Source organism: Myotis lucifugus, unplaced genomic scaffold (genome assembly GCF_000147115.1).
Source record: "Myotis lucifugus unplaced genomic scaffold, Myoluc2.0 scaffold_171, whole genome shotgun sequence".
NCBI lineage: Eukaryota > Metazoa > Chordata > Mammalia > Chiroptera > Vespertilionidae > Myotis > Myotis lucifugus.
In genome coordinates this window covers 2,743,781-2,767,782 of record NW_005871219.1, presented here as the reverse complement: position 1 = coordinate 2,767,782, position 24,002 = coordinate 2,743,781, and the positions used below count along the sequence as shown (strand labels likewise).

The 24,002-nt window shown below is 36.2% G+C and overlaps 1 protein-coding gene across 2 annotated transcripts in view; it reads left to right on the top strand.

Annotated features, from left to right (window-relative positions):
• The window catches only part of TFEC (transcription factor EC), a 77,116-nt gene extending 56,701 nt beyond the window's left edge, over window positions 1-20,415 (top strand). The window contains exons 3-7 of one of the 2 annotated variants that reach the window (XM_023760065.1): window positions 5,295-5,409; window positions 7,546-7,602; window positions 10,784-10,859; window positions 18,353-18,500; window positions 20,065-20,415. In XM_023760065.1, coding sequence (XP_023615833.1) covers window positions 5,295-5,409; window positions 7,546-7,602; window positions 10,784-10,859; window positions 18,353-18,500; window positions 20,065-20,256 — 588 coding nt within the window. In that variant the 3' untranslated portion in view covers window positions 20,257-20,415. Of the gene's footprint in view, window positions 1-5,294; window positions 5,410-7,545; window positions 7,603-10,783; window positions 10,860-18,352; window positions 18,501-19,859 lie in introns of both variants that reach the window. The other variant, XM_006096227.3, reaches the window with a different exon arrangement.
• Window positions 20,416-24,002: the final 3,587 nt, after the last annotated feature.

Below are 24,002 nucleotides of genomic sequence, written 5' to 3'. Positions count from 1 at the left end.
GAAACTTATCCTGTTAAATTTTCTTGGATTCATATAGCTACTAAAATTTTGCTTAAGATTTATAGTCATAAGTGAAAAGGGCCTATAATTTTTCTTTTCATAATGTCTTTGTATGATTTAAGTCTCGTTGAATTGGGACATATTCCCTCTTGTCTCTGTTGTCTGGAAATGTTTGTACAAAATTGGGATTTTTTTTCTTGAAAATGTAACACTTTCGCCCATAAAACCATCATGTCCAGATTTTTTATGTACAATATGATCAAAGTTTATTTTGATAGCTTTAATAATCAAAAGACTGTTCAAGCTATTAATTTGTTCTTCAGTCAGCCCAACTAAATAATACTTTTTAAAATTTATCTTTAGTGTTGAAAGTAGTACAAATGTCTTTTTTTTCCCCATCGACCCCCTCCATCCTGCACCCACCCCTCTCAGGCCTTCACCACACTATTGTCTGTGTCCATAGGCTATGCATATATGCATATAAGTTATTTTTCAAGAAAAATATGCACTTTGTCTAAGCATTCACAAGCACTGGCAAATTATCGTGGGTAATATCTCTTATTACCTTTTAAATTATGGTAAAAATGTACATAAAATTTTCCGTTATATACAGTTTAAAGTGTATAATTCAGTGGCATTAAGTAAGTTGAAAATGCTGTGCAACCATCAACACTACTTCCAGAGTCTTTTCATCATCCCCAAACAGAAACTGCATCCATTAAACAATAGCCACCCATGTACCCCTGCCCCTCAGCCTCTAGTAAGTTCTACTTCCTGTCTGTATGATTTTGCCTAATTTGATACCTCTTATGAGGTATTATATGGAATCATATAATATTTGCTTTTTTTTCTGTCTGGCCTATTTTACTTAGCATAATGTTTAAAGATTCATCCATGTCATAACATGATCGGGATTTTATTTCTTTTTAAGGCTTTATAATATTCTGTTATAATATATAAATATTTTATTTATCCATTCATCTATTAATGGGCATTTAGGTTATTTCTATCCTTTGTCTACTATGAATAGTGTTAGTATAAACATTAGTGTGTAAGTATCTGTTTAGGTCTCTGCTTTTAATTTTTTTGGTATCCTAGTATTCATAGAGGTGGAATTGCTGTAATTCTACATTGAACTTTTTGAGAAAAGGTCATACTGTTTTCCACAATGGTTGCATCATTTCACTCCCAGCGGCAATGCACCAGGGTTCCAATTTCTCCACATTGTCACCACTTGTTATTTTCCTTTCATTTGATAAGTCATCTTAATGAGTGTGAAGTGGTATCTCATAATTTTTAAGATGACATTTTTTTTAATTTAAATTTTTTATTGCTGACACTCTGGGAGATGTCCCCTATTATCACGACCTTTGCCCTTCTCTACACAGTCCTCACCCCTGTCCCTGGGCCTCACCATACTATTGTCTGTGTTCATGGGCTATGCATATACTGTATGTTCTTTAGCAGCTCATCTCTTCACTTTCCTTTATCCATTCCCCCCACCACCTTCCCCTATGACATTTGTCAGTTTATTCCTATGCTTCTAGTTTGTTTGTCAGTTTATATTCTTCATTAGGTTCCACATATTAGTGAGAACATATGGTATTTGTTTTTCTATGACTGGCTTATTTCATTTAGTATAATAATCTCCAGATCCATCCATACTTATGCAAAAGGTAAGAGCTCCTTTTTTTTTTAACAGCTGTGTAGTATTCCATTGTGTAAATATACCACAGCATTTTATTCACTTATTTACTGATGGGCACTTGGGCTGTTTCCAGATCTTGGCTATTGTAAATAAGTCTGCTATGAACATAGGAGTGCATACATTCTTTCTGATTGGTGTTTGAGGATCCTTAAGATATATATTTAGAAGTGGGATTGCTGGGTCAAATGGGAGTTCCATTTTTAATTTTTTGAGGAAACTGGCATGGCTCAGGGGTTGAGTGTTGACCATACTATTTTCCACAGTGTCTGCACCAGTCTGCATTCCCACCAACAGTACACTAGGGTCCCAGTTTCTCCACTTCCCTGCCAGCATTTGTTTGTTGATTTATTGATAGTTGCCATTCTGAACAGTTGTGAGGTGATATCTCATTGTAGTTTTAATTTGCATCTCTCTGATGATTAATGACCTTGAGCATTTTTCCATATGTGTATCGGCCATCTGTATGTCCTGCTTGGAGAGGTTCTTTGCCCATTTTTATATTTGATTATCTGTCTTCCTTTTGTTGAGTTTTACAAGTTCTTTATATATTTTGGAGATTAACCCCTTATCAGATGAATCATTGGTGAATATGTTCCCTCATGCACTGGGTTCTCTTTTGGTTTTGTTGATGATTTAATTTGCTGTGTGAAGCTTCTTAGTTTGATGTAGTCTCCTTCATTTATTTCTTTTCCTTGTCCTCAGAGACTTATTGTAGCAAAAAGATTGCTACAAGAGATGTCTGAGATTTTACTGCCTATTGTTCTTCTAATATGGTTATGGTTTCATAGCTTACATATAAGTCTTTCACCCATTTTGAGTTTATTCTTCTTTATGGTGTAAGTTGGGGATCCAGTTTCTTTTTTTTTCTTTTTTTTTGCATTTACCTGTCCAATTTTTCAACATCATTTATTAAAGAGACTGTCTTGACTCCATTGTATGCTCTTGCCTCCTTTGTCAAATATTAATTGACTTATAAAGGCCATGGGTTGATTTCTGGGCTATTTTGTTCTATTGGTATGTATGCCTTTTCTTGTTCCAGAACCAAGCTGTTTTGATGACAGTTGCTTTGTAATATAGTTTGCTATACGGTATTGTGATATCTCCAACTTTTTTCTTCTTTCTCAAGATCGCTGATACTATTCAGGGTCTTTTTGGTCCCACATAGTTTTTGGAATATTTGTTCTAGATCTGTGAAAAATGCCATTAGTATTTTAATCGGAATTGCATTGAATATATAGATTGCTTTGAGTAGTATGGACATTTTAATGATGTTAATTTTGTACATCTTCCAACCCATGTACATGGTATACGCTTCCACTTGTTTGCATCTCCCTCAGTTTCTTTCTTCAGTGTCCTATAGTTTTCAGGCCTTTTACCCATTGGTTAAGTTTATTCCTAGGTATGTTATTTATTTGTTGTTATTGCAATGGAAATGGAATAGTTATCCAGCTGGCATGGCTCAGGGGTTGAGTGTTGACCTATGCACCAGGAGGTCATGGTTTGATTCCCGGTCAGGGCACATGCCTGGGTTGTGTGGGCTTGATCCCCAGTATGGGGCATGCTGGAGGCAGCCGGTCAATTATTCTTTCTCATTATTGATGTTAATATATCTCTCTCCCTCTCCCTTACTCTCTAAAATCAATAATTAAAACATATTGAAAAATTTTTTTTAAAGAAATGGGATTGTTTTATTATATTTTCCTGTGAGTTTATTATCTATACTAATAAAAGGGTAATGCGCTAATTAGACCGGATAGACCAGACGTCATTGTGGATGTCCTTCCTGACAAAGCCGGGACATGGCAGGCCTGCAAACCATCAGTGGTCCCTTGCCCAGGCCAGCCCAGCCCCTCCCAGAAGGGACCCCCCACCCAATCCGGCAAATTATTTCCCCATCCGGCAGGCCCTGATCGCCTGATGGCCACCTGCAGCGGGGGTGGGGCTGGTGAGCAGGTGGGAACAGCCAACTTCTCGGTCCCTTCCCCCGGCCATCAGGCACTGATCACCTGATGGCGAACGGAGAACTGGGGGTCAGTGGCGGCGGGGGGTGGGACCGGTTGTGAGCAGCTGGGGAAGATGGCCCTGATCGCAGGCCAGGCCTACGGACCATACCCTCACATGGATTTCATGTGCCGGGCCTCTAGTTGGTGTATAAAAATACCACCCATTTCTGGATATTAATTTTGTATCCTGCTACTTTGCTGAATTCATTTATTAGATCTAGTAATTTTTGGTGGAGTATTATGGTTTTCTATGTACAGTATCATGCCATCTGAAAAAAAAATGACAGTTTTACTCCCTCTTTTCTCATTTGGATGCCTTTTAATTTTTCTTCTTGTCTGATCATTGTGGCCAGGAATTCCAACACTACACTGAATAAGAGTGTTGAAAGTAGACATCCCTCTCTTGTTCCTAATTTTAAAGGAAACATTTTTAGCTTTTGCCCATTGAGTATGATATTGGTTATAGGTTTTTTTATACATGAGAAGATGCTAGGTATGCTTTCAATATGTAAATATCAATTGAATCTATCTGATCCAGTGTGTTATTTAAGCTCACTGTTTTCTTCTTAATTTTTTGTCTGGATGATTTATCCAGTTTTTATATTGGGGTGTTAAAGTCCCCTATTATGACACTATTGCTGCCAATCTCTCCCTTGAAGTCCACTAAGAGTTTTTGTGTGTTGTTTTTTTGTTTTGATATATTTAGGTGTTCCTATATTTGATGCATATGTTTTCAAGGTTTATTTCCTCATATTGCATAGATCCCTTTAGTATTAGGTAGTTACCTTTTTTTCTCTTTTATGGTCTTTGTTTTGAATTCTATTTTGTCAGTTGTAAGTATTGCTATACCAGGATTTTTGTTTGTTTATTTCCATTGCATGGAATATTTTTTTCTATCCCTTCACTTTCAGTCTGGGTGAAGACTTTTCTTCTGAGGTGGGTCTCTTGTACACAGCATATATACAGTCATGTTTTCTTATCCATTCAACTACCCTGTCTTTTGATTGGAGCATTTCTTCCATTTACATTTAAGGTTATTATTTACAAGAGGCCCGGTGCACAAAATTCCGGTGTCCCTCAGCCCAGATTGTGAGAGGGTGCAGGCCAGGCTGAGGGATCCCACCAGTGCACGGTCAGGGCTGGGGAGGGACACAGGAGATTGGCCAGCTGTGGAGGGATCATGGGAGGGCTCCAGAGTGTGTCTGGCCCACCTTGCTCAGTCCCAATTGGCCGGACCTCAGCAGCAAGCTAACCTACCAGTCGGAGCCTCTGCCCCATGCACATCATAGTGACTAGTTGACCGGTCAACTCTCTGCCCCCTGGTGGTGAGTGCATGTCATAGCAAGTGGTTAAGGGGCCTGAGCGTATTATGCTTTGATTGGTTAAATGGTCGACTAAACGATGGGACACTTTGCATATTAGGCTTTTATTACATAGGATAGGTACTTAAAAGTAAATTCATACTATTATTTAAAATTAAAATATATGCTATAAATTATTTTCAAATAGCAAATTTAAAATACACAACTAAATATACCAATGTCCACAGAAGTTTTAATTGATCATTTCTTTTTTCTCTAAAGTTATCTGGAAATATTTTGGATGTGTATAGTGGTGAGCAGGGAATTTCATCAGTTAATATGGGCCTTACAAATGCTTCCTGTTCGAGGAGTTTATCAATGAAAAAAGAAATTACAGGTAATGTTGTTTTTATAGTTTTATCCTTTTGTAGTCAACTATATAAGAAAGGTATGGCATATATTACCTAGCTAAATAAAAATGTAAAAGTATTAACAAATTTGTCAGTTAAAATGGGGAACATTTAGAGAGTATAACTTACAGTTCAATAAATATAAATATAAAGGTCTTTATGTAATATAGGCTAATTTTGATGTTAAATAGATGCAATTTGTTAACATGGTTGAAAAATAATAGATTAATAGATTGGGGAAATTAGTACTTTTGTATGTAGACTTTGATATAAAATAAGTAGTTAGATTTTCCCATTTAGCTTGTTTTAGGAATTTCTTAATAGACTCACATTTAATTTCTCAAGTGGATAAAAACACCTCTATTTTAAATAATATTTTTCAAAATTGTTACAGTTCAAAGGCATTATAGGACCATTGTCATGTTTCTTCAATATAGAGATGAGAAAACCAGTGGTTAGAGGAGTTATTTTCCTAAAATCATCCAGCTGAGTAGAGGAAGAAATGGATCAAACAAGGGTTCCTTGACTTATATGTCCAGTGTTAGTGTCTCCGTATGTGAATCTAATGAACAAAATAGATCCAGAAACATAGAAGCATGGGACAGACTGTCGGATCTCAGAGGGAAGGGGGGGGAGGGTGGGTGGGAAGAGATAAACCAAAGAACTTGTATGCATATATGCACAACCCATGGTCACAGTCAATAGGGTGGTGAAGGCCTGGGACAGGGGCAGGCTAGAAGAGGTCAGTGGGGTGGGTGGGGGGGAGACACATGTAATACTTTTAACAATAAAGATTAAAAAAAGAATAAAATAAAATTCAGTTGACATTTCTGTAATACATTTTTTTTAAGTTTGGAGCCCAAACATTGTTCTTTAATACGTTTTACACTATTAATATTAACATTTTTATTAAATATAATATGTCTATTCTGGAAGTCTAATCAATAACTCACAAATATCTATGTATTCAAATAATTTAAGCTAAAATTAATGACTATAGTTTGAAATGAACACATTTAAATAAATGTATTCATGCATTACTTAGTTTAAAAACTAGAATAATTCAAGGAACACTGTATTAATTATCTATTTCTATATAACAAATTATCCCCAAACATAGCAACTTGAAATAATAAACACTTATGATCTCACACAATCTCCATGGGGACAGAAATCCAGGGATGGCTTAGGAAATTGGTTCTAACTGAGTTTCTCATAAGCTATAGTCAAGATGTTTGCGGAGATAGACATTGGACACTAGCGTGGCTGGAGGATGTGTTCCCAAGGTGGTTTGCTCACAGGTCTTGAAAATGAGTGCTGCTCGTTGGCAAGTGATCCTGATAGTTAGCAATGTGGAGATCCGTAGGGCTGCTCAAATGTCATCATGACATGACAAGTGGTGACCCAAGACACAGCAAATTGGTAGCTGAAAATGTCTTTTATGACCCAGTCCTGGTACCCATATGCCATTTTCACAATATTCTATTGGTTTCACTGGTCAATCCCTATTAACATGAGAGGGAATTACCAAATCTGTGAATATCATGAATGAGAATCATTGTGGGCTATGTTGGAGGCTTTCACAAATGCTCACAACCACATAGCATATAAAGTGTCATTTATTGGAAGGGTGGAATTGTTTGATAGTAATATATAAAAAATGTACTTAGCTCCCAAACTTAGATTGTAGAAATCATAATTATTTATGAAAAATGTATGTTGTAGAAGTTTAGGTTGGAAAAAAAGTTGAATAGTCTTAAAGTTCTGGAAATAATAATGATTGAGCAGTTTAATATTTGCTGTGCATTATACCTCTTTTAATCATCTCAATATTATACCAGTTTTGAAGATGAATAGCCCGAGACACAGAAAATTTAGATAATAGATCACATGGCTATTAAACAGAGGGCCAGATTACAAATTCAGGTTTTACTACTCAAAGTCTAATGAGTTTGCCATTACCTCCTACTAAGAGTACTGTGCTTCATTTTCTAAATATCTGCATAAAAATATACCATTTGAAGCAAGTAATATTATATTTTTACCTAGTATTCCTAAATTATGTTGATTAAAGGGGTATGAAATAGGACTAAGAATTGTTTTAACTATCTTCCTTTTGATAGAAACTGATACTCGAGCTTTGGCCAAAGAGAGACAAAAAAAGGACAACCACAACCTCAGTGAGTATATTTTCCTTTTTTTCCAAACAAAATTAAGTAATGCAAGAGGTAATGCATGGAGGTAAAATGTGTGGTCATTCATTGTCGCTCCATAAGTATTTTGAGGTCATATGACAAAAATTAATAGCACATGCTCATACTTGAGCTATTTGGGGAAATTTAAATGATGTGGACTCTCAGAAAAGCTATACTCTTTTACAAAGTGAGGCATCTCAAATTCTCTACTTGATCACTTTAGCTCAAGAAGGCTGTGTGTGAAGGAGATGAGTGCATTTAGTTACATGTGAACTCTTGTGACTCAAAGGTGTACAAAGTTAAAAGTGACTTTAGAAAGTGTTCACCATTTAAATAACAAGAAACATAACTCCAGGTTCTTATCTTCCTGTCAATCTTCTCTTTCCTCCCTAATGATAGGTTATTTGAAAGGAATTACTTACGTTGGATTGCTGAATTCCACTTGTCCAAAAAAATGTCTCGGATGCCTTCCAAGGGGTCCAGTTTAACTCTGGTAACAGGTCCCATGAGATAAAGAAATACAAGCAAATGAAGCAGCGTAGCAGCAATGCTGAGCTAGGCAGTGTTTGGTCATCTTTCAAGTGCTTAACTGTCTCACCTGAGCTTGACCAATTGAGTGTGAAGCCTTTTTGTTCTGGGACCCGAATCACAAAATGAGGAAAGAATAATAAATAAATAATAAATAATAAATCCTCTAAAAATAATAAATCCTCTAGTGGCAGAGCAGGTACACTTTGATCCAGATTATGAGACAGGTAGAACATGAGTAAGGAGAGCTAATTATTGATAGAAAGAATTAATACATGAAGGAACCATGGGCTTCTCTCCTAGTTTTAGCCTGCTAATTATTACGCTCCTTGCTTTTTTCTTCACTCTTATGTCTACAGCTTAAACCACTGGCTATTTAATATAAAGTATGATAGGTGCCTGGTATGTCCATTATTGAAGTATTTTCTAATCTGGCTTTCCTTACTGATTAATCTTGCTTTTTGGAGATATCAGAGTTAAAACATTGATTCCCATTTTAAATATGAGGAATCTAGGACAACTCTTAAAATTTGTGAAGATTGTGTCAGGAAGACAGAAGTCCCACCTACCAGATGCCTTAGTATTTAAAAGCTAGAAATGCTAAAAAATAAAATAAAATGAAATCTTTTCTATCCTTCCTGAGGATTAGAAGGCCAGGTGTGAATTTAAAATTCTCAGATCCTCAGAGTTCTGAGTGGGAATGTTAGGGCGGGGAGATGTCAGCCCATCTCACCTGTCTTCACCCCATATTTCATTCTTACGTTACCTGTGGCCTCAGGCTTGAGTGTGAATACCTCATCCAACACATGGAAACTCCATGCAAATCTCTGCAAACAACTGCCCCTTGTCCACATCCTGGGCCTAGGGGTGAGCACACTGATGCCTCAGTCCCCCCTCGGGAAGAGGGACCTGGAGCGTGGCCTGCCCAGGCTCTGGAAGTGGGCCCAGGGTGTTTGCAAAGTACTCAGTGGTGTAGCTTAGAAGGGGCTCACTTGATATGCAAACATTGAGAAATTAAAGATCTCATTATAATTAGCCATTAAACATGTATTGAGCACAGTCTAAATTGAGTAGAAATCTTTGATATTTTACATACAGTGCATTGAAATAATAGATTTTTGAGAAATATTATAGGACTCCCCTCCCCTCCCCCTTATTCTGAGATAAAATTAGGAACATCCTTCATAGCTGTTACTCATTTCATGTTTTAAACTCTTTTTTATAATATAGGAGTGAGTATGTGTGAACATAGAACTATTAATAAGTTCTCACTGTGAAATATATATGTATTTTTTAACAGCTTTACCTTTGTTTATTTTCTTTTCAGTGTTTTTTTTTTAATGTTGTGTCATTGTTTTTTGAATCACATGTACAGGAAAAATAATATTGATAAAGAGGGAAAATAAACTCTCTCAAAAACCAATTATATTCTAATTTCAGAGGAATTTCAATGTATTATTCCTGAAGGTCAAATCCATTCATGGTAAATTGCTTTGTAGAGTAGGTTCACCAAGGCAATTGATAGTATTTCATGATTTTCCGTGTTTCTGGTAACAGATCTTAATTTTCAAACATGTATTGTTTGTTTTCCAATATTTTTATATATGATTTTCTTTTTCTTCCTGACATTTTTCTGTCTTCAGTTCCCTGTACCAGACTATAAGACTATACTCCATGACTGCTCTTAGAGGAGGGCAATATAGGAAACTACATATTTGTGTATCTGACAATTATTGAACATTTATTAGATAAATTTCCATTAGCAATGAATGCATAGAAATTCAAACAGTCTTTGAATAAGAACCCATATCAGTAGTTCTCAAAGTGTGGGCCCTAGACAAACAGCATGACCCAGAAGCTGGTTATAAATGCAAATTCATGGACCCCAACTGTGACCTACTAAAATCAGAATCTCTACATGTGGGGTACAAATCTATTTTAACAATACTCCCAGGTATGTCTGATGTACATCAAAGTTTGAAAATCACTGCTCTATATATTATTGAGAAAATTTAAATTAGAAAAATATATTTACAGTCTAATCACTATAGATTTATTTAGCCCCTCCTATATGCCAAGCACTCTAGGGTTATAAAAATGAGAAAGAAATTGTCTCTGCCCTCAAGGAGGTCATAGTCTAATTGGGCACATGCAGCTACTATGTGCCAAACTTTGTGTCGGGGCCGGAAGTATATAAGAAGAGTTAAGTATGGTGCAGACATCAAAAGATTATAATCCTTTGGACTGGCAAATGCATATGTGTGAAATAATTATATATATATACACACACACACACACACACACACACACACACACACACACATATATATATATATATATATATATATATATATGTATATCAGTATGAGTAAATATAATAGCATTTCAAGGAATGAAAAACATGTTTTGGGGAGGACATATCTTTAAAACATTGTGTATAATAGAAATATAATTCTGCTATTGTTATTTTCACTTTCAGAATAAAACATATTTACATTTTTATTTTATTTCTAAGAAATATTCTTTTAACTAAATGGAAATTTTCATTTATTGTTTTTAAAAATTATTAAGAAAGTTTACAGCTATTCAAAAGTGAATTGTATTTTAATGAGAACAATAAATAATTTTGTTTTAATAGTTGAAAGAAGAAGAAGGTATAATATTAACTACAGAATCAAGGAGCTTGGCACTCTTATTCCAAAGACTAATGACCCGTGAGTTCAACAATCATTTCTATAATAATGTTTTGGTTTTACTACCCCCCAAAGTGGGTGGGAGGGGAGAGGGTAGAGGAGGACTAATGACTAGGAAATTAAGCAGCTTATGGTAAAGATTAGGCTACTTCTGGTCTCATTTTAAAATATCTATTCAGGGCTGATTGTCATCAAGGTTGTTACTAGCAGTTGTCCTTTTGAGCTATAAAAAATAAGTAAATTAGTCTCCTCAGATTATGTGGGTCTTTCTGTGTGACACCAATATTAACAAATTTAACATCAGATGCTGTCCATGATACTGACTGCTATCTATACTCAATTTATGGTTATAACAATTTTTCCAAAGTAAGATTTATGTGTACATGAAAATTGCATTGTTGGATTTTCAGAGGTTCCATGTTTCTAGAGACATGCAAGTAAAAAAATAGAATTATATTATAAAAAAACATGTTGACTGATGCCAACCACTAATTGATTATCTTAATGAAATGTTTATTCAAGTTTTGGTATCATACAAAGTCAGTTAAACAGATGTTTGAGATTTTGCATTTCAACAAATAGTTGATTAAAGTATCAATTTAGAATGTTGAATGTTTCCCCAAAAACATAAAAACATGATCTGTAGCATCAATAATAACTTGAAAAATGTTTCATTCAAACTGAGAACTGGCCTCTCCAAATGCTGGCTATATATATATATATATATATATATATATATATATATATATATATATATATATGAAGTAATATGCAAATGAGGTCAGGACTCCATAACTGTCACGAACAGCTCAGGAGGAGGGGCCGGGCACAGCCCCAAGCCTGATAGAACAACATGCAGGTGTGGCCAGGAGCCTGAGAGATCAACACAGAGGGGCGTCTGCTCTGAGCCTTCACAGGCGGCTGGGGGCAGGCCCCCAGCGGGGAAACACACACACACACACACACACACACACACACACACACACACACACGAGGCACCTGCTCTGAGCCTCTGTGGCCAGACTGCCCATCAGTAGGACATCCCCTGAGGGCTCCCAGACTATGAGAGGGGGCAGGCTGGGCTGAGGGACCCCCCACCTTGCAGTGCATGAATTTCGTGCACTGGGCCTCTAGTCCTATATACTAAAGATGTAATATGCAAATGGTCATTACGCAGTGAAGCATAACAACCGACTGTGTAATGACCAGGTCACGGATCAGCAAGAGGGTGGGGCAGCGAGCTACAAGTGGGCGGTGGAGAGCTACAGGAGGGGGCAGGGCTCTTCTTATTAGTAGGAAGAGTAAACGTTTTCCTGATAGAAATTTTTTAACACTTAAAATATAAATGCACATATGTTACCAATTATTTTATGTAAATCAAAGGCCTTTTTATTTGAATATGTGTTTTAATTTTTATTTCCTTCAGAAACTGTACTAAAATGCATAGTAAACTTATTTTTATTTATTTATTATTTAAAAAAATATTTTTATTGATTTCAGAGAAGAAGGGAGAGGAAGAGAGAGATAGAAACATTACTGATGAGAATCATCGATCTGGTGCCTCCTGCACACCCCCCACTGGGGATCAAGCCCACAACCCGGGCATGTGCTCTTGACCAGAATCAAACCTGGGACCCTTCAGTTGGCAGGCCATGCTCTATCCACTGAGCCAAACTGGCTAAGGCCATAGTATATCTTCATTTATTTAAAATAAAACAAAAACTTAGAAAACACAAGCATAGATGGATTTTTAAAATATGTATACCCTAATAATTAGTGACATTGAGCATTTTTTCATATGTCTCTTGGCCATTTATATGTCCTCTTTAGAAAAGTGTCTATGAAGGTCCTCTGCCTATTTCTTAAAAATTGGTTTGTTTGTCTTCCTTTTGTTGAGTTATATGAGTACTTTATATATTTTGGAAATTAACCCCTTATCAGAGGATTAACAAAAATATATTTTTTAAAAAATTTAAAAACATGGATCATGAAATCAATCAAATGGGACAGATCCAGCATTTTTAAACAAAGAAGGAAGAATGACATTGAAACTATCAAAAGTATTACCTATTGCACCAAAGGAGGATAGTAATAACTTGTGAAACACGTCATAATTTTATGTACTGAGTCAATTTAGAAAAAATGTTTCTTATGTCAGATGCATTTGAAAAAGCGGGGAAGCCACAGATTTGCAGAAAGATTGCTGAATTGAATTAAGAGACCTGGGGCTCATCTTCTGAACACCACGTGCTCTTGGGCAAATAGCAGGAGCTGTGAAGTGCTTGACCACTGAGGACCCTTTCAGTTATGATTAGGAAAAACTTATGGGTTGGCTTAAGAAATCAAGGCTAAAAATCTAAAGACATTTTCAAATCTCTGAAGTTGCCATTTCTATATTTCAAATACATTCAGAAATTTTTATTTCTTTGTTAGGTCAAAATAGTAAGGTTAGAAATAGAAGTAATACAGTGAACAGCTGTAGTTAAGACATATAGGTTGAAAAAATTAAATAAAAATACAACAACAATGAGGGGATATCTTCTGACGATTGGTAAAAAATAAACCCAAATGAAACTAACAAACACAAAATGTGAAGAGCTTCTACTGGTGTGTGATTGTGGACTACTTTATATGTGCTTTTTATGAATTGTATTTACAAAAAAAGTCATATTTGACAGCAATCCTGAGAAAGAAGAATAAAGTTGGAGGGATCACAATACCAGATATCAAGCTATATTACCAAGACACGGTTCTCAAAACTGCCTGGTACTGGCACAAGAACAGACATATAGACCAATGGAATAGAATAGAGAACCCAGAAATTGACCCAAACCACTATGCCCAATTAGTATTTGACAAAGGAGGCATGAACATACAATGGAGCTAAGACAGTCTCTTCAATAAATGGTGTTGGGAAGTTTGGTCAGATACATGCAAAAAAATGAAACTAGATCACCGACTTACACCATACACAAAAATAAACTCAAAATGATAAAGGACTTAAATGTAAGATGGGAAACCATAAACATCCTACGAGATTCCATAGGCAGCGAAATAGCAGACATATGTCGAAGCAATATATTTACTGACACAGCTCCTAGGGCAATGGAGACTAAGGAGAAAATAAACAAATGGGACTGCATCAAAATAAAAAGCTTCTACACAGCAAAAGAAACCATCAACAAAACAATAAGAAAGCCCATCGCATGGGAGAACATATTTGCCAATGCTATTTCAGATAAGGATTTAATCTCCAAAATTTACAGGGAACTCATACAACTTAACAAAAGGAGGATAAATGATCCAATAAAAAAATGGGCAAAGGACCTAAGTAGACACTTTTCAAAAGAGGACATACAGAAGGCCAAGAGACATATGAAAACATTCTCACAGTCACTAATCATCCGAGAGATGCAAATCAAAACAACAATGAGATACCATCTCACACCTGTCAGAATGGCTATCATCAACAAATCAACAAACGACAAGTGCTGGAGAGGATGTGGAGAAAAAGAAACCCTCATGCACTGCTGGTGGGAATGCAGACTGGAGCAGCCACTGTGGAAGACAGTATGGAGTTTCCTCAAAAAGTTAAAAATGGAACTTCCATTTGAGCCAGTAATCCCATTTGTAGGACTATATCCCAAGAAACTAGAAACATCAATCAGAAAGGATATATGCACCCCTATGTTCATAGCAGCACAATTTACAATAGCTAAGATTTGGAAACAACCTAAGTGCCCATCAGCAGATGAGTGGATTAAAAAACTATGGTACACATACACAATGAAATACTATGCTGCTATAAAAAAGAATGAACTTTTACCATTTGCAACAGCATGGATGGAACTGGAGAGCATTATGCTAAGCGAAATAAGCCAGTTGGAGAAATATAATATCACATGATCTCACTCATATGTGGGATATAATGATCAACATAATCTGAGGATGAAAAATAGATCCAGAGACAAATGGCAGGTGAGGTGGGGGGGTGGTTAGAGAGCAACCAAAGGACTTATATACATGGACACAGGCACTGGGGCAGGGGTAGGGGGCTTGCTCGGGGTGGGAATGGTTGGGGGAGGGGGTCAATCGGGGAAAAAAGAGACATATGTAAAAGTTAAGATAATAAAAAAAGAAAAACTTCAGATGCAAAAAAGTCATATTAGTAAAAATAGAAAATATTATCAAAACATAAATTATTCTAATGATACCATAAAATTTTTATTTTTTCTACCCTTTAATTTGAAAAACCAATTATAGTGGTTTATTTTTTATGAAACTGTTTTCTTTTTCTCTATAGTCATAACATTCTCCTGCTTTTATATATGAACTAGAGTTCTGGTGCACAGATTCATGCACTGGTGGGGTCCCTTGTACTTGGGGGATGTCAGACTGCCAGTTTTGGCCCGATCCCTGTAGGCTAGGCTGAGGGACCCCACTGTTGCATGAATCCATGCACCAGGCCTCTAGTGTGCATATAAAATCTTTGGTTAATCTCTTCCCACCCCCCCTTCCCCCTTCCCTCTGAGATTCATCAGTCTGTTCCATGTTTCCAGCCTGTGCATTGAGTGTCTGCCCCCTGGTTGTCAGTGCACATCATAGCTACCGGTCAAATGGTCAAACGGTCAAAAGGTCGCTTAGACTAGAGGCCTGTCGATATATATAGACTAGAGGCTTGGTGCATGAAAATTCATGCACTTGGGGGTCCCTCAGTCCAGTCTGCACCCTCTCACAATCTGGGACCCCTCAGGTATGGTCCCTAGGCCTGGCCTGAGAATAGGGCTTATCGGGGTTTTCCTTCCCCTGGCTGCAGGCAGCTGGCCCCACCCCTGCTGCTGCCACTGCTTATCATCTGTGCAGCGCTTGCCCCTCTCCCCTGCCACCAGTGGCCTCCCTCTGCAGTCAACAGTCGTGGGGTGCGATAGCTTGGCTGGCCTGGCCCTCCCTCTTCAGGGTGATCACTGGCCGGCCGCACACCTGCCACAGAGTTGCTGCCGGTGGCCTGAGCCTCCCTCTTTCTTTGCTGGGGGGTGGGGCCAGCACTGTGAGGGGCTGTCTGCCTACCTGATCGCCCCTAACCACTTGCTTGCCTACCTGATCACCCCTAACCGCTGGTCTGCCTACCTAATCACCCCAAACCACTCTGCCTGCCTGCCTGATCACCCCTAACCACTTGCTTGGGGGCCATCTGCCTACCTGTTTGCCCCTAACTGCTCATCTGCCTACCTGATCATCCCTAACCACCTGCCTGCCTACCTGATCACCCCTAACCGCAGGTCTGCTACCTGATCACCCCTAATCACTGGTCTGCCTACCTGATCACTCCAAACTACTCTGCCTGCCTGCCTGATTGCCCCTAACCACTTGCTTGGGGGCAGGGCCATTCTGGTCTCTGGTTGTTCCGGTTGTTATGCTTATGGTGGCTGGCCTTTTATTATATAGGATGGTAATTGAGGTAGTACATGAAACCTAATAAGCCTTTTTCAATGTTCATCTAAGCAAGGAAAATCAAATCTGTCATGTTGACCACTTTTTTATTTAATGTTTTATTGTTTTGAAGTGGATATGCATTCCAAAGATGAAAACAGATTGTGCCTTTTCAATAGTTTTGCCTGGCCATACTTCTGCTTTAATATATGCACTTCTGTTGCCTGCTTTAAATTCATTCAAGTTCCTCAAAAGTTTTAAGTTCTTCAAAGAAAATTGTTTTGTAGAAAATGAAAAAGCAGTATCAACATTCATTCCTTAGGCATACCTTTACATGTGTTGGTGTTACTGTCATATAAGATGTTTTTAATGTCTGGCTTCTTGAATTTGTCTTGTGAGAGAGGTACACATCTCCTTAATAATTTTGGTAAACTTAAAATATATTAAGGAGAAATTTCATGTTTAAAATGACTTTAAAATAGAGTGAACTTTTTAAAATTGAGTACAAATTACATCATGTAGAAATTGAAGGCAGTCCCATTGGGTGGTCTCTACCACCATTTGGAAGATTTATTTTAGATCTAAATAAGCTGTGCTTTAAACTTCCAAGTTAGCTGGGTTATCTTTTTCATCTTAGTTCCTCTGTCCAAGTTTTTTCTTCCCATGAGAATAAATGAAAGAAAATTAGGGCCACGAGGCTCCCTACTGCTTAGAGTTTTAATTCACTACACTTTTCAGATACAAATACTTTCTTGGTTTAATGACAAAAGTAGCTGTTTTTTCCCTGCTTCACACCACCAGATCAGTGACTAGTGAGAGAAATGAGACCAACAGCTATTACAGCCCTAGAGAACTGACAAAGCATTTTCAAACTTGAGATAGACACCAAGTAGTTGGGCGCATTTCAGTAGAAGAAGGCTCCTCCAGTCCCTAAGAAACATGTTCACCTGATGGGTAGAACAATACAGCTCCCTTTAATTTGTTGAAATTAATGGAAATGTCATCTAACACGAACTTCCAATGATTCATATACAAGCCAGATTTTTTCTTAAAGTCTATTTTCTCACTTCTGATCACTTAGTAAATATATATTGAGCTCAAGATATTTTACTAAGGTCAGATAAACTAAAAATATATGCAGTGGAATAATTTTTTAAAAATTCCCTACATGCTTACTTTATGCTGTATTTAAAACACCTCATGACTAAATTGAAAATTCATCAAGGTTTCCCAAAAACTCAGGTTGATTTTTAGCACTTAGATTGGCCTCATTCTCCTCAAATATTATTAACTCTCAGATAATATTAAATTCACTGATGTGTGTTTTCAGATATTAAAATCAATAACTTGTTCTGTGATTTCAGATTCATCATATTCCTATTTCATAAATATGTTTAAGTAAATTTTGTTCTATGCTATAGCCTGAAAGGTTATCTGATAATGTTTAATTTATTTACTTATATGAAACTTATTTAAAAATAGGTATCCAGCTTTTTAAAAAAGCATTGATACTTTTGTGCAGAAAAATTTGCTTAATAATTCTAGAAAGTTTTGCTGTATTGCATAAAATGATGTTGCCAAATTCTGATTTGTTTCACAATCACTCAGGATCACCATTCAGGAGGGACTTTTTTTTTTCTTAGAAGCATAAAAGCAACCTTATTAGAAAGTAGGTACATTTGAAACGATCTTTAAAAATTTAGGCTTAAGTCCTCAATAATGTACATTTCCTAGTTCATTAATGCAGAAATACCACACATAGATTTTAATCTTGGAGTTAATAATAAAAGCAATTTTCACTAAAAATATAAAAACTGTAATGGTAGAATCATGATATTGCATTTAGCTCTCCCACAAAAAGTCACTTTATTACTTTCCTTTGACACTTATTTTCATTCTGGGATTAATTTTACTATATAAGGGCTCCTTAACTATTCTATTAAAATTTCTATTCAGAAGCAATAATATCTAAGAGTGAATAATAGTCATGTAAATCATTATTTCACATTAATGTAAAAGATTTTTAAGTTCTTATGAATTCTGCTGACATGCACAATTGTGAAAAGGTTATCTCTGTTCTACAGTGATATGCGCTGGAACAAAGGCACCATTCTGAAGGCATCAGTGGAGTACATCAAGTGGCTACAAAAGGAACAACAGAGAGCGCGGGAATTAGAGCACAGACAGAAGGAACTGGAGCAGGCGAACAGGCGGCTTCTGCTCAGAATTCAGGTTGTTATAAGAATGTTGCCACAAACCACGCGGCTGAACTCTGACTGACTTGTCATCGTTTTTATTCATTGGTCTCATTTATTTTTTTCTTATTAATAATTATTTTTTCCTTCTGGAGGACAACTTTATTGTCTTTTAGAAGTTCATGAATTGGGTTGTTTCAGTTAGGTTTTGATTAGAAATCTGGGGTTGAGAAGACTTTAAGAAAATAGAATGAATGACAACTACTTACAAAATGCAGAACATAGAATGAATTTTATAAATGCACATGATATTATTTCAGCCAAATAATAATAATGAAGTAGAACATGTGCTTCTCTACATAATACTGGACAGTATATTCTTCCTTCCCCTTTGACGTCTTTAGTAACATTGCTATGGATTCTATTGCCTCAAGCCATATTGTGCAGGTTTTATATTGTCACTTCTCATCTGTTCATGTGACACAAAATATTAAAATATGGGTTTTTATAACTCTCAAGTTGTTGTTTTTTAATGAGTATGCTTATAGCCAGGTAAACCATTTACTTTGTTTCCATGGAACTGTAATATAGTGAGAAATTAATCTGGAAAAATAAATGGAATCCCTAGAGGGTTTGCTCAATGGTTAGAGCATCAGCCCACGAACTGAAGGGTCATGGGTTTGATTCTGGTCAAGGGCACATACCTTGGTTGCAGGCTCAGTCCCCAGCCCGGTCAGGGTGTGTGTGGGAGACAACCAATTGATGTCTCTCACATCGATGTTTCTCTGTCTCTGTCTCTTCCCCTCCCCCTCCACTCTCTCTAAAAATCAATGGAAAAATATCCTCAGGTGATGACTAACAAGATAAAAAAAAGAAGCTTTTCTATTCACTTTAAATGTAGTCTGTGTCACTATGGGACCATAGTGTATTCCCTTATAGAACAAGGGGAGGGAAATTTTTTTAAAAAACTGCATATTTTGAGGGTTATTTTTTTAGTCAATAGAAATACAGCAAATTCTATTATTTGCAGGAATGTTTATAATTTACATTACTCTTCATTTTGAATACTTGTTAATATTTTGGTTCTATTATTTATTATGTAGAGTTAAGCCCACTTTCTTTTTAAAAATATATATATTTTTATTGATTTCAGAGAGGAAGGGAGATAGAGAGAGATAGAAACATCAATGATGAGGGAGAATCATTGACTGGCTGCCTCCCACATGTCCCCACTGGGGATCGAGCCTGCAATCCGGGCATGTGCCCTTGATCGGGATCAAACCCGGGACCCTTCAGTCTGCGGGCGGATGCTCTATCCACTGAGCCAAACCAGCTAAGGCTTGAGTTAAGTCCACTTTCAAAGTCATTATTTAATCATTATTGTTTGAAATTGCAGGAACTAGAAATACAGGCTCGTGCTCATGGTCTTCCATCCCTGGCTTCACTTGGCACCATTGATATGGATGCTCATGTCAACACACAGACCCCTCTTGAGCAGAATTCAGTAGACTACTGCCAACAGCCGACTCAGTTGCAGGGACTAAGCCCTGAGCTCTGTGACCAAGCTTTGTCCTTCTCCGATCCTTTGTCACACTTCACAGATCTGTCATTCAGTGCTGCTTCAAAAGAGGAACAAAGATTGGATGACATGCTACTGGACACCTTATCGCCTTTTGGGACAGACCCTCTACTTTCTGCCACTTCCCCTGAAGTTTCCAAAGAGAGCAGTAGGAGGAGCAGTCTCAGCTCAGATGATGGCGATGAGTTATAACAAAATACATACACTCAATTAATCAACCAGGAAACAATTCCATGCTGATGAAAAGCAATTATGTTCTTTGTTTCATATATTGCTTTGGCTCCACTTTTCTGAAAGGACTACCTTGTTCATGAAAAACCGATGGAGGAAATAACAACAGTATAATGAACGTACAGGAAGAAGACATACGGTGCTGAAGAATTATTGAGGGCTAAAAAAGATTTTTTCCTTGATTACAGAGTCCAATGTGCTTAACTTTTATTTTCTGGAAATAGCTCTCTACTTGACACACTAACAGACGGCAAAGAGTAAACCTAGAAATACACACACATTTTCTTAGTTACTCACTAATATCTCCTTCCTTTTTAACTCTTAAAACAGTTTTCAAGAATCATGCTCAATAGATACGGTAGTTTATTGCCTTTCTCCACTGTCTGGTTAAAAGACAGATTATCTATCACTCATAATTGAAAAGTGAATCTACAATAAACCTTAGAATTTTCTACAATAAATACAAATACTTATTTAAAAATTGTTTCTAAAAGTGTATGCTACTTTCTTTAGTCTGTTTAACTGCACAAATTCTAAAAGTATGTTTTCATATTTATGGAGACACTCCCTGTTTAAAAAAAGGAACATATTGAATACCTTCCTCAAGAATATAGATTCGAATTTTTGTCCCTTCACAAGACATACCCTAACATACATGTACACAATGCAGGTAGTATGTGTTTTTTCTTCACTTTTCTGCTTTACTATTTTGCATAAAAAATCACATTCCAAAATTTTTTCAAGAAGAGACATTGGATAATCTATTCAGCAAATGAACTTTAAAAAGGGTCCTGCTTCTATGACAATTTTTCAGGTATTTACAATTTATCACTATGTCCAGTATGGAATGTAAAATAATTAGTTGTTGATACAGTTTTGCTTCAAATTAACAAAATATTGAAAATTGAATTGCCAAGTAACAAAATAATTTGTAAAACAGAAACTCATACATTCAGCTCTGAGCTAAAGTTCTATTCTCATAGAACTTACAGTACTCTATGATTTTTGCTATCTTTGTTATTATTTGTTAAAAATATTTATATTTATGATGTTTTAATCAAATTTTTCTCTCTTGAGTTTGTTTTAGGATTGGGAACTGACTGACCAAATACATTGTTCTATGTTGCACCTCTGTGAGTGCTCATCTGCTCAATGAGTATTTATTGAGCAATACTCAAAAGTCCCGTGAAAATGTACAACAGATAAGAAGATGATACGGTCTTACCCCTCATGGAGTTAAAAGACAACATGAGAAACAACCAAAAAAAGATAAACAACATATAGAATTAAAGCCCGCATGGAGCAATATAGGGTAAAAATTACCAAGGGTCAGAAAAATGAAAATGGATGAAGTTTGGAGAATGACAAAAGTCTATGGGAAGAACATAATTCAACTTCTTTTAAAAGTATAAATTGAGTGAAGGGAAGTGAAGGTAGAGCAATGATATTAACCAAATGATAAAAATGAAAATAAGTGGAAGTATCCCAATGCGACATTATTAGAAATGGAACATTTATCTGGCCACCCTAGAAGATGCTTGTTAGGGAGTTCTGAAAAGTAATTTTATCAACAGGTTGTGAAAGCCCTTGAAAACTAGGATGAAATGACATAGTAGAAATCTAATATTTTATTAGGAGGTAGAAGTCTAAATATTAAAATGCTTTGGCATATTACTTACATGATTGAGATGTAATCTTTCATGCATATTAACTTGGTGATAAATTTTTCAAAGAGTACTTTAAGTATTACTCATATGGAAAATATACATCATCACAAAATTTGAGACTAATGATGATGAAAGAGGGAAAGCATTACATCCTTATGGTATAATAATTATCTCAGGCTTAGTTTATAACATTAGATTGGAGATTGGATAATTAATTTTCATTGACATGGAAAAAATATTTCTTAATTTATAGAAACAGGCATTAAAACCAGATAGATAAATTCACCTATAATATGCCATGTGAAAGAAAGCAATAAGATAAGATATACTTCCTCAAGAATATTTAGGAGAAGATTATATACTTTTAACTTTATGACAAAATTAGACTTTTCTACCTACAGTGATAATTTAACATTGAAAATTATAGAGAAGCAAAATGTTTTTGGGTCAATGGAAAACATATCATGCATAGATCGAGGCTAATTTCTGTTCTCATATTATCCATTATTATCTTTTCTTCATAGTCTGAAAAGACTTGCATGGATAATGCATTATCATGTTTCCACTCCAAATACTATACTACCTAGCCCTGAAATCCATTTCTTATATCTTAGCTAATTGTAATAACTTGACACCAGATGGTAGAGTCTGGACAAAAGAGATCTGGAAAGAGAATCAATATTTGTTGCTACTTGCAGATTATAATAGCTATTAGGAGATTATAAAATGGCTAATGATTTTTTAAAGATTGAGTAAGAGTGGTTCTGTGTCACAAGTTATAGACCTTCTCTCCAGAAAAATACAGAATTGTATATACAGTCAAAAATATGCATGCACAAAGTAGTTTTAGCCTGGCCATTGTTGCTCAGTGGTTAAGTGTCTACCTATAAACCAGGAGGTCACAGCTTGATTACAGGTCAGGTTACATGCCTGGTTTGCGGGCTTGAGCCCTGGGAGAGTTTGGGGGGAGAGGGCATGCAGGAGGCAGCCAATCAATGATTCTCTATCATCACTGATGTTTCTATCTCTCTTTCCCTCTCTCTGAAATCAATAAAAAACATATTTTAAAAAAGAGAGATTTCAAGGACCCCCTACATATCTCCATGGATCCCAGGTGAAAAATTCCTGCATCAGGTCTGTTACTTTAATATATAGCATGCAGCTATGTATCCATCAAGAGCTGAGAACACAGTTAATGTTACATGTAATAATGGAGGAAGGAGCCCGAGTTATCTGAATATCATCATCCCAACATCAGTAACTATGCACAGGGAAGTAAAAGTGTACCAAACACTAGACCGTCTACTAAGGGAGGTGCTCACTTAGAAAATAGTCCCCTTTCAAACACCCTGCTATGTATGTATGACTCTTGCTACATATTTATGTTAAATATTTATGGGTCAGTTTCTCTGACTACGGGATGTTGCAAACATCTGACAATATCATTTGAAATGGGTAAAAGTAAAAGTTATGAAAATCCTAAAGTAAAATTATTTGAGTAGATAAGAATCATGAATGAACCTTTGGAAAATTGTCTATAATATTTTTGCAGAAATTAGACTTATCTTAACATTGAAAGAGTAATATTGTTCATCAAACAATGTTATCACAAAAAGCATTAGCTAACACTGGATTATTAATACACAATCAAGCTGTTCATTCAAAGAGTTAATGCATGTGTACAATATCATGTCATCTGTGAATGACAGTTTTACTTCCTCCTTGGCAGTTTGGATACTTTATATATTTTCTTCTTGTCTGATCATTGAGGCTAGTACTTTGAGTACTATATTAAATAATAGTGGTGAGAGCGGACATCCCTAAATTGTTCCTGTTCTTTAGTTTTTGCCCATTGAGTATGATGTTGGCTGTTGGTTTGTCATATATGTCCTTTATTATGTTGAGATATGCTCCCTCTATTCCCACTTTGCTGAGAGTTTTTATCAAAAAGTGTTGGATTTTGTTGAATACCTTTTCTCTGTCTATTGATATGATCATATGATTTTTGTCTTCCAATTTGTTTATGTGATGTATCACATTTATTGATTTGTGAATGGGGGGT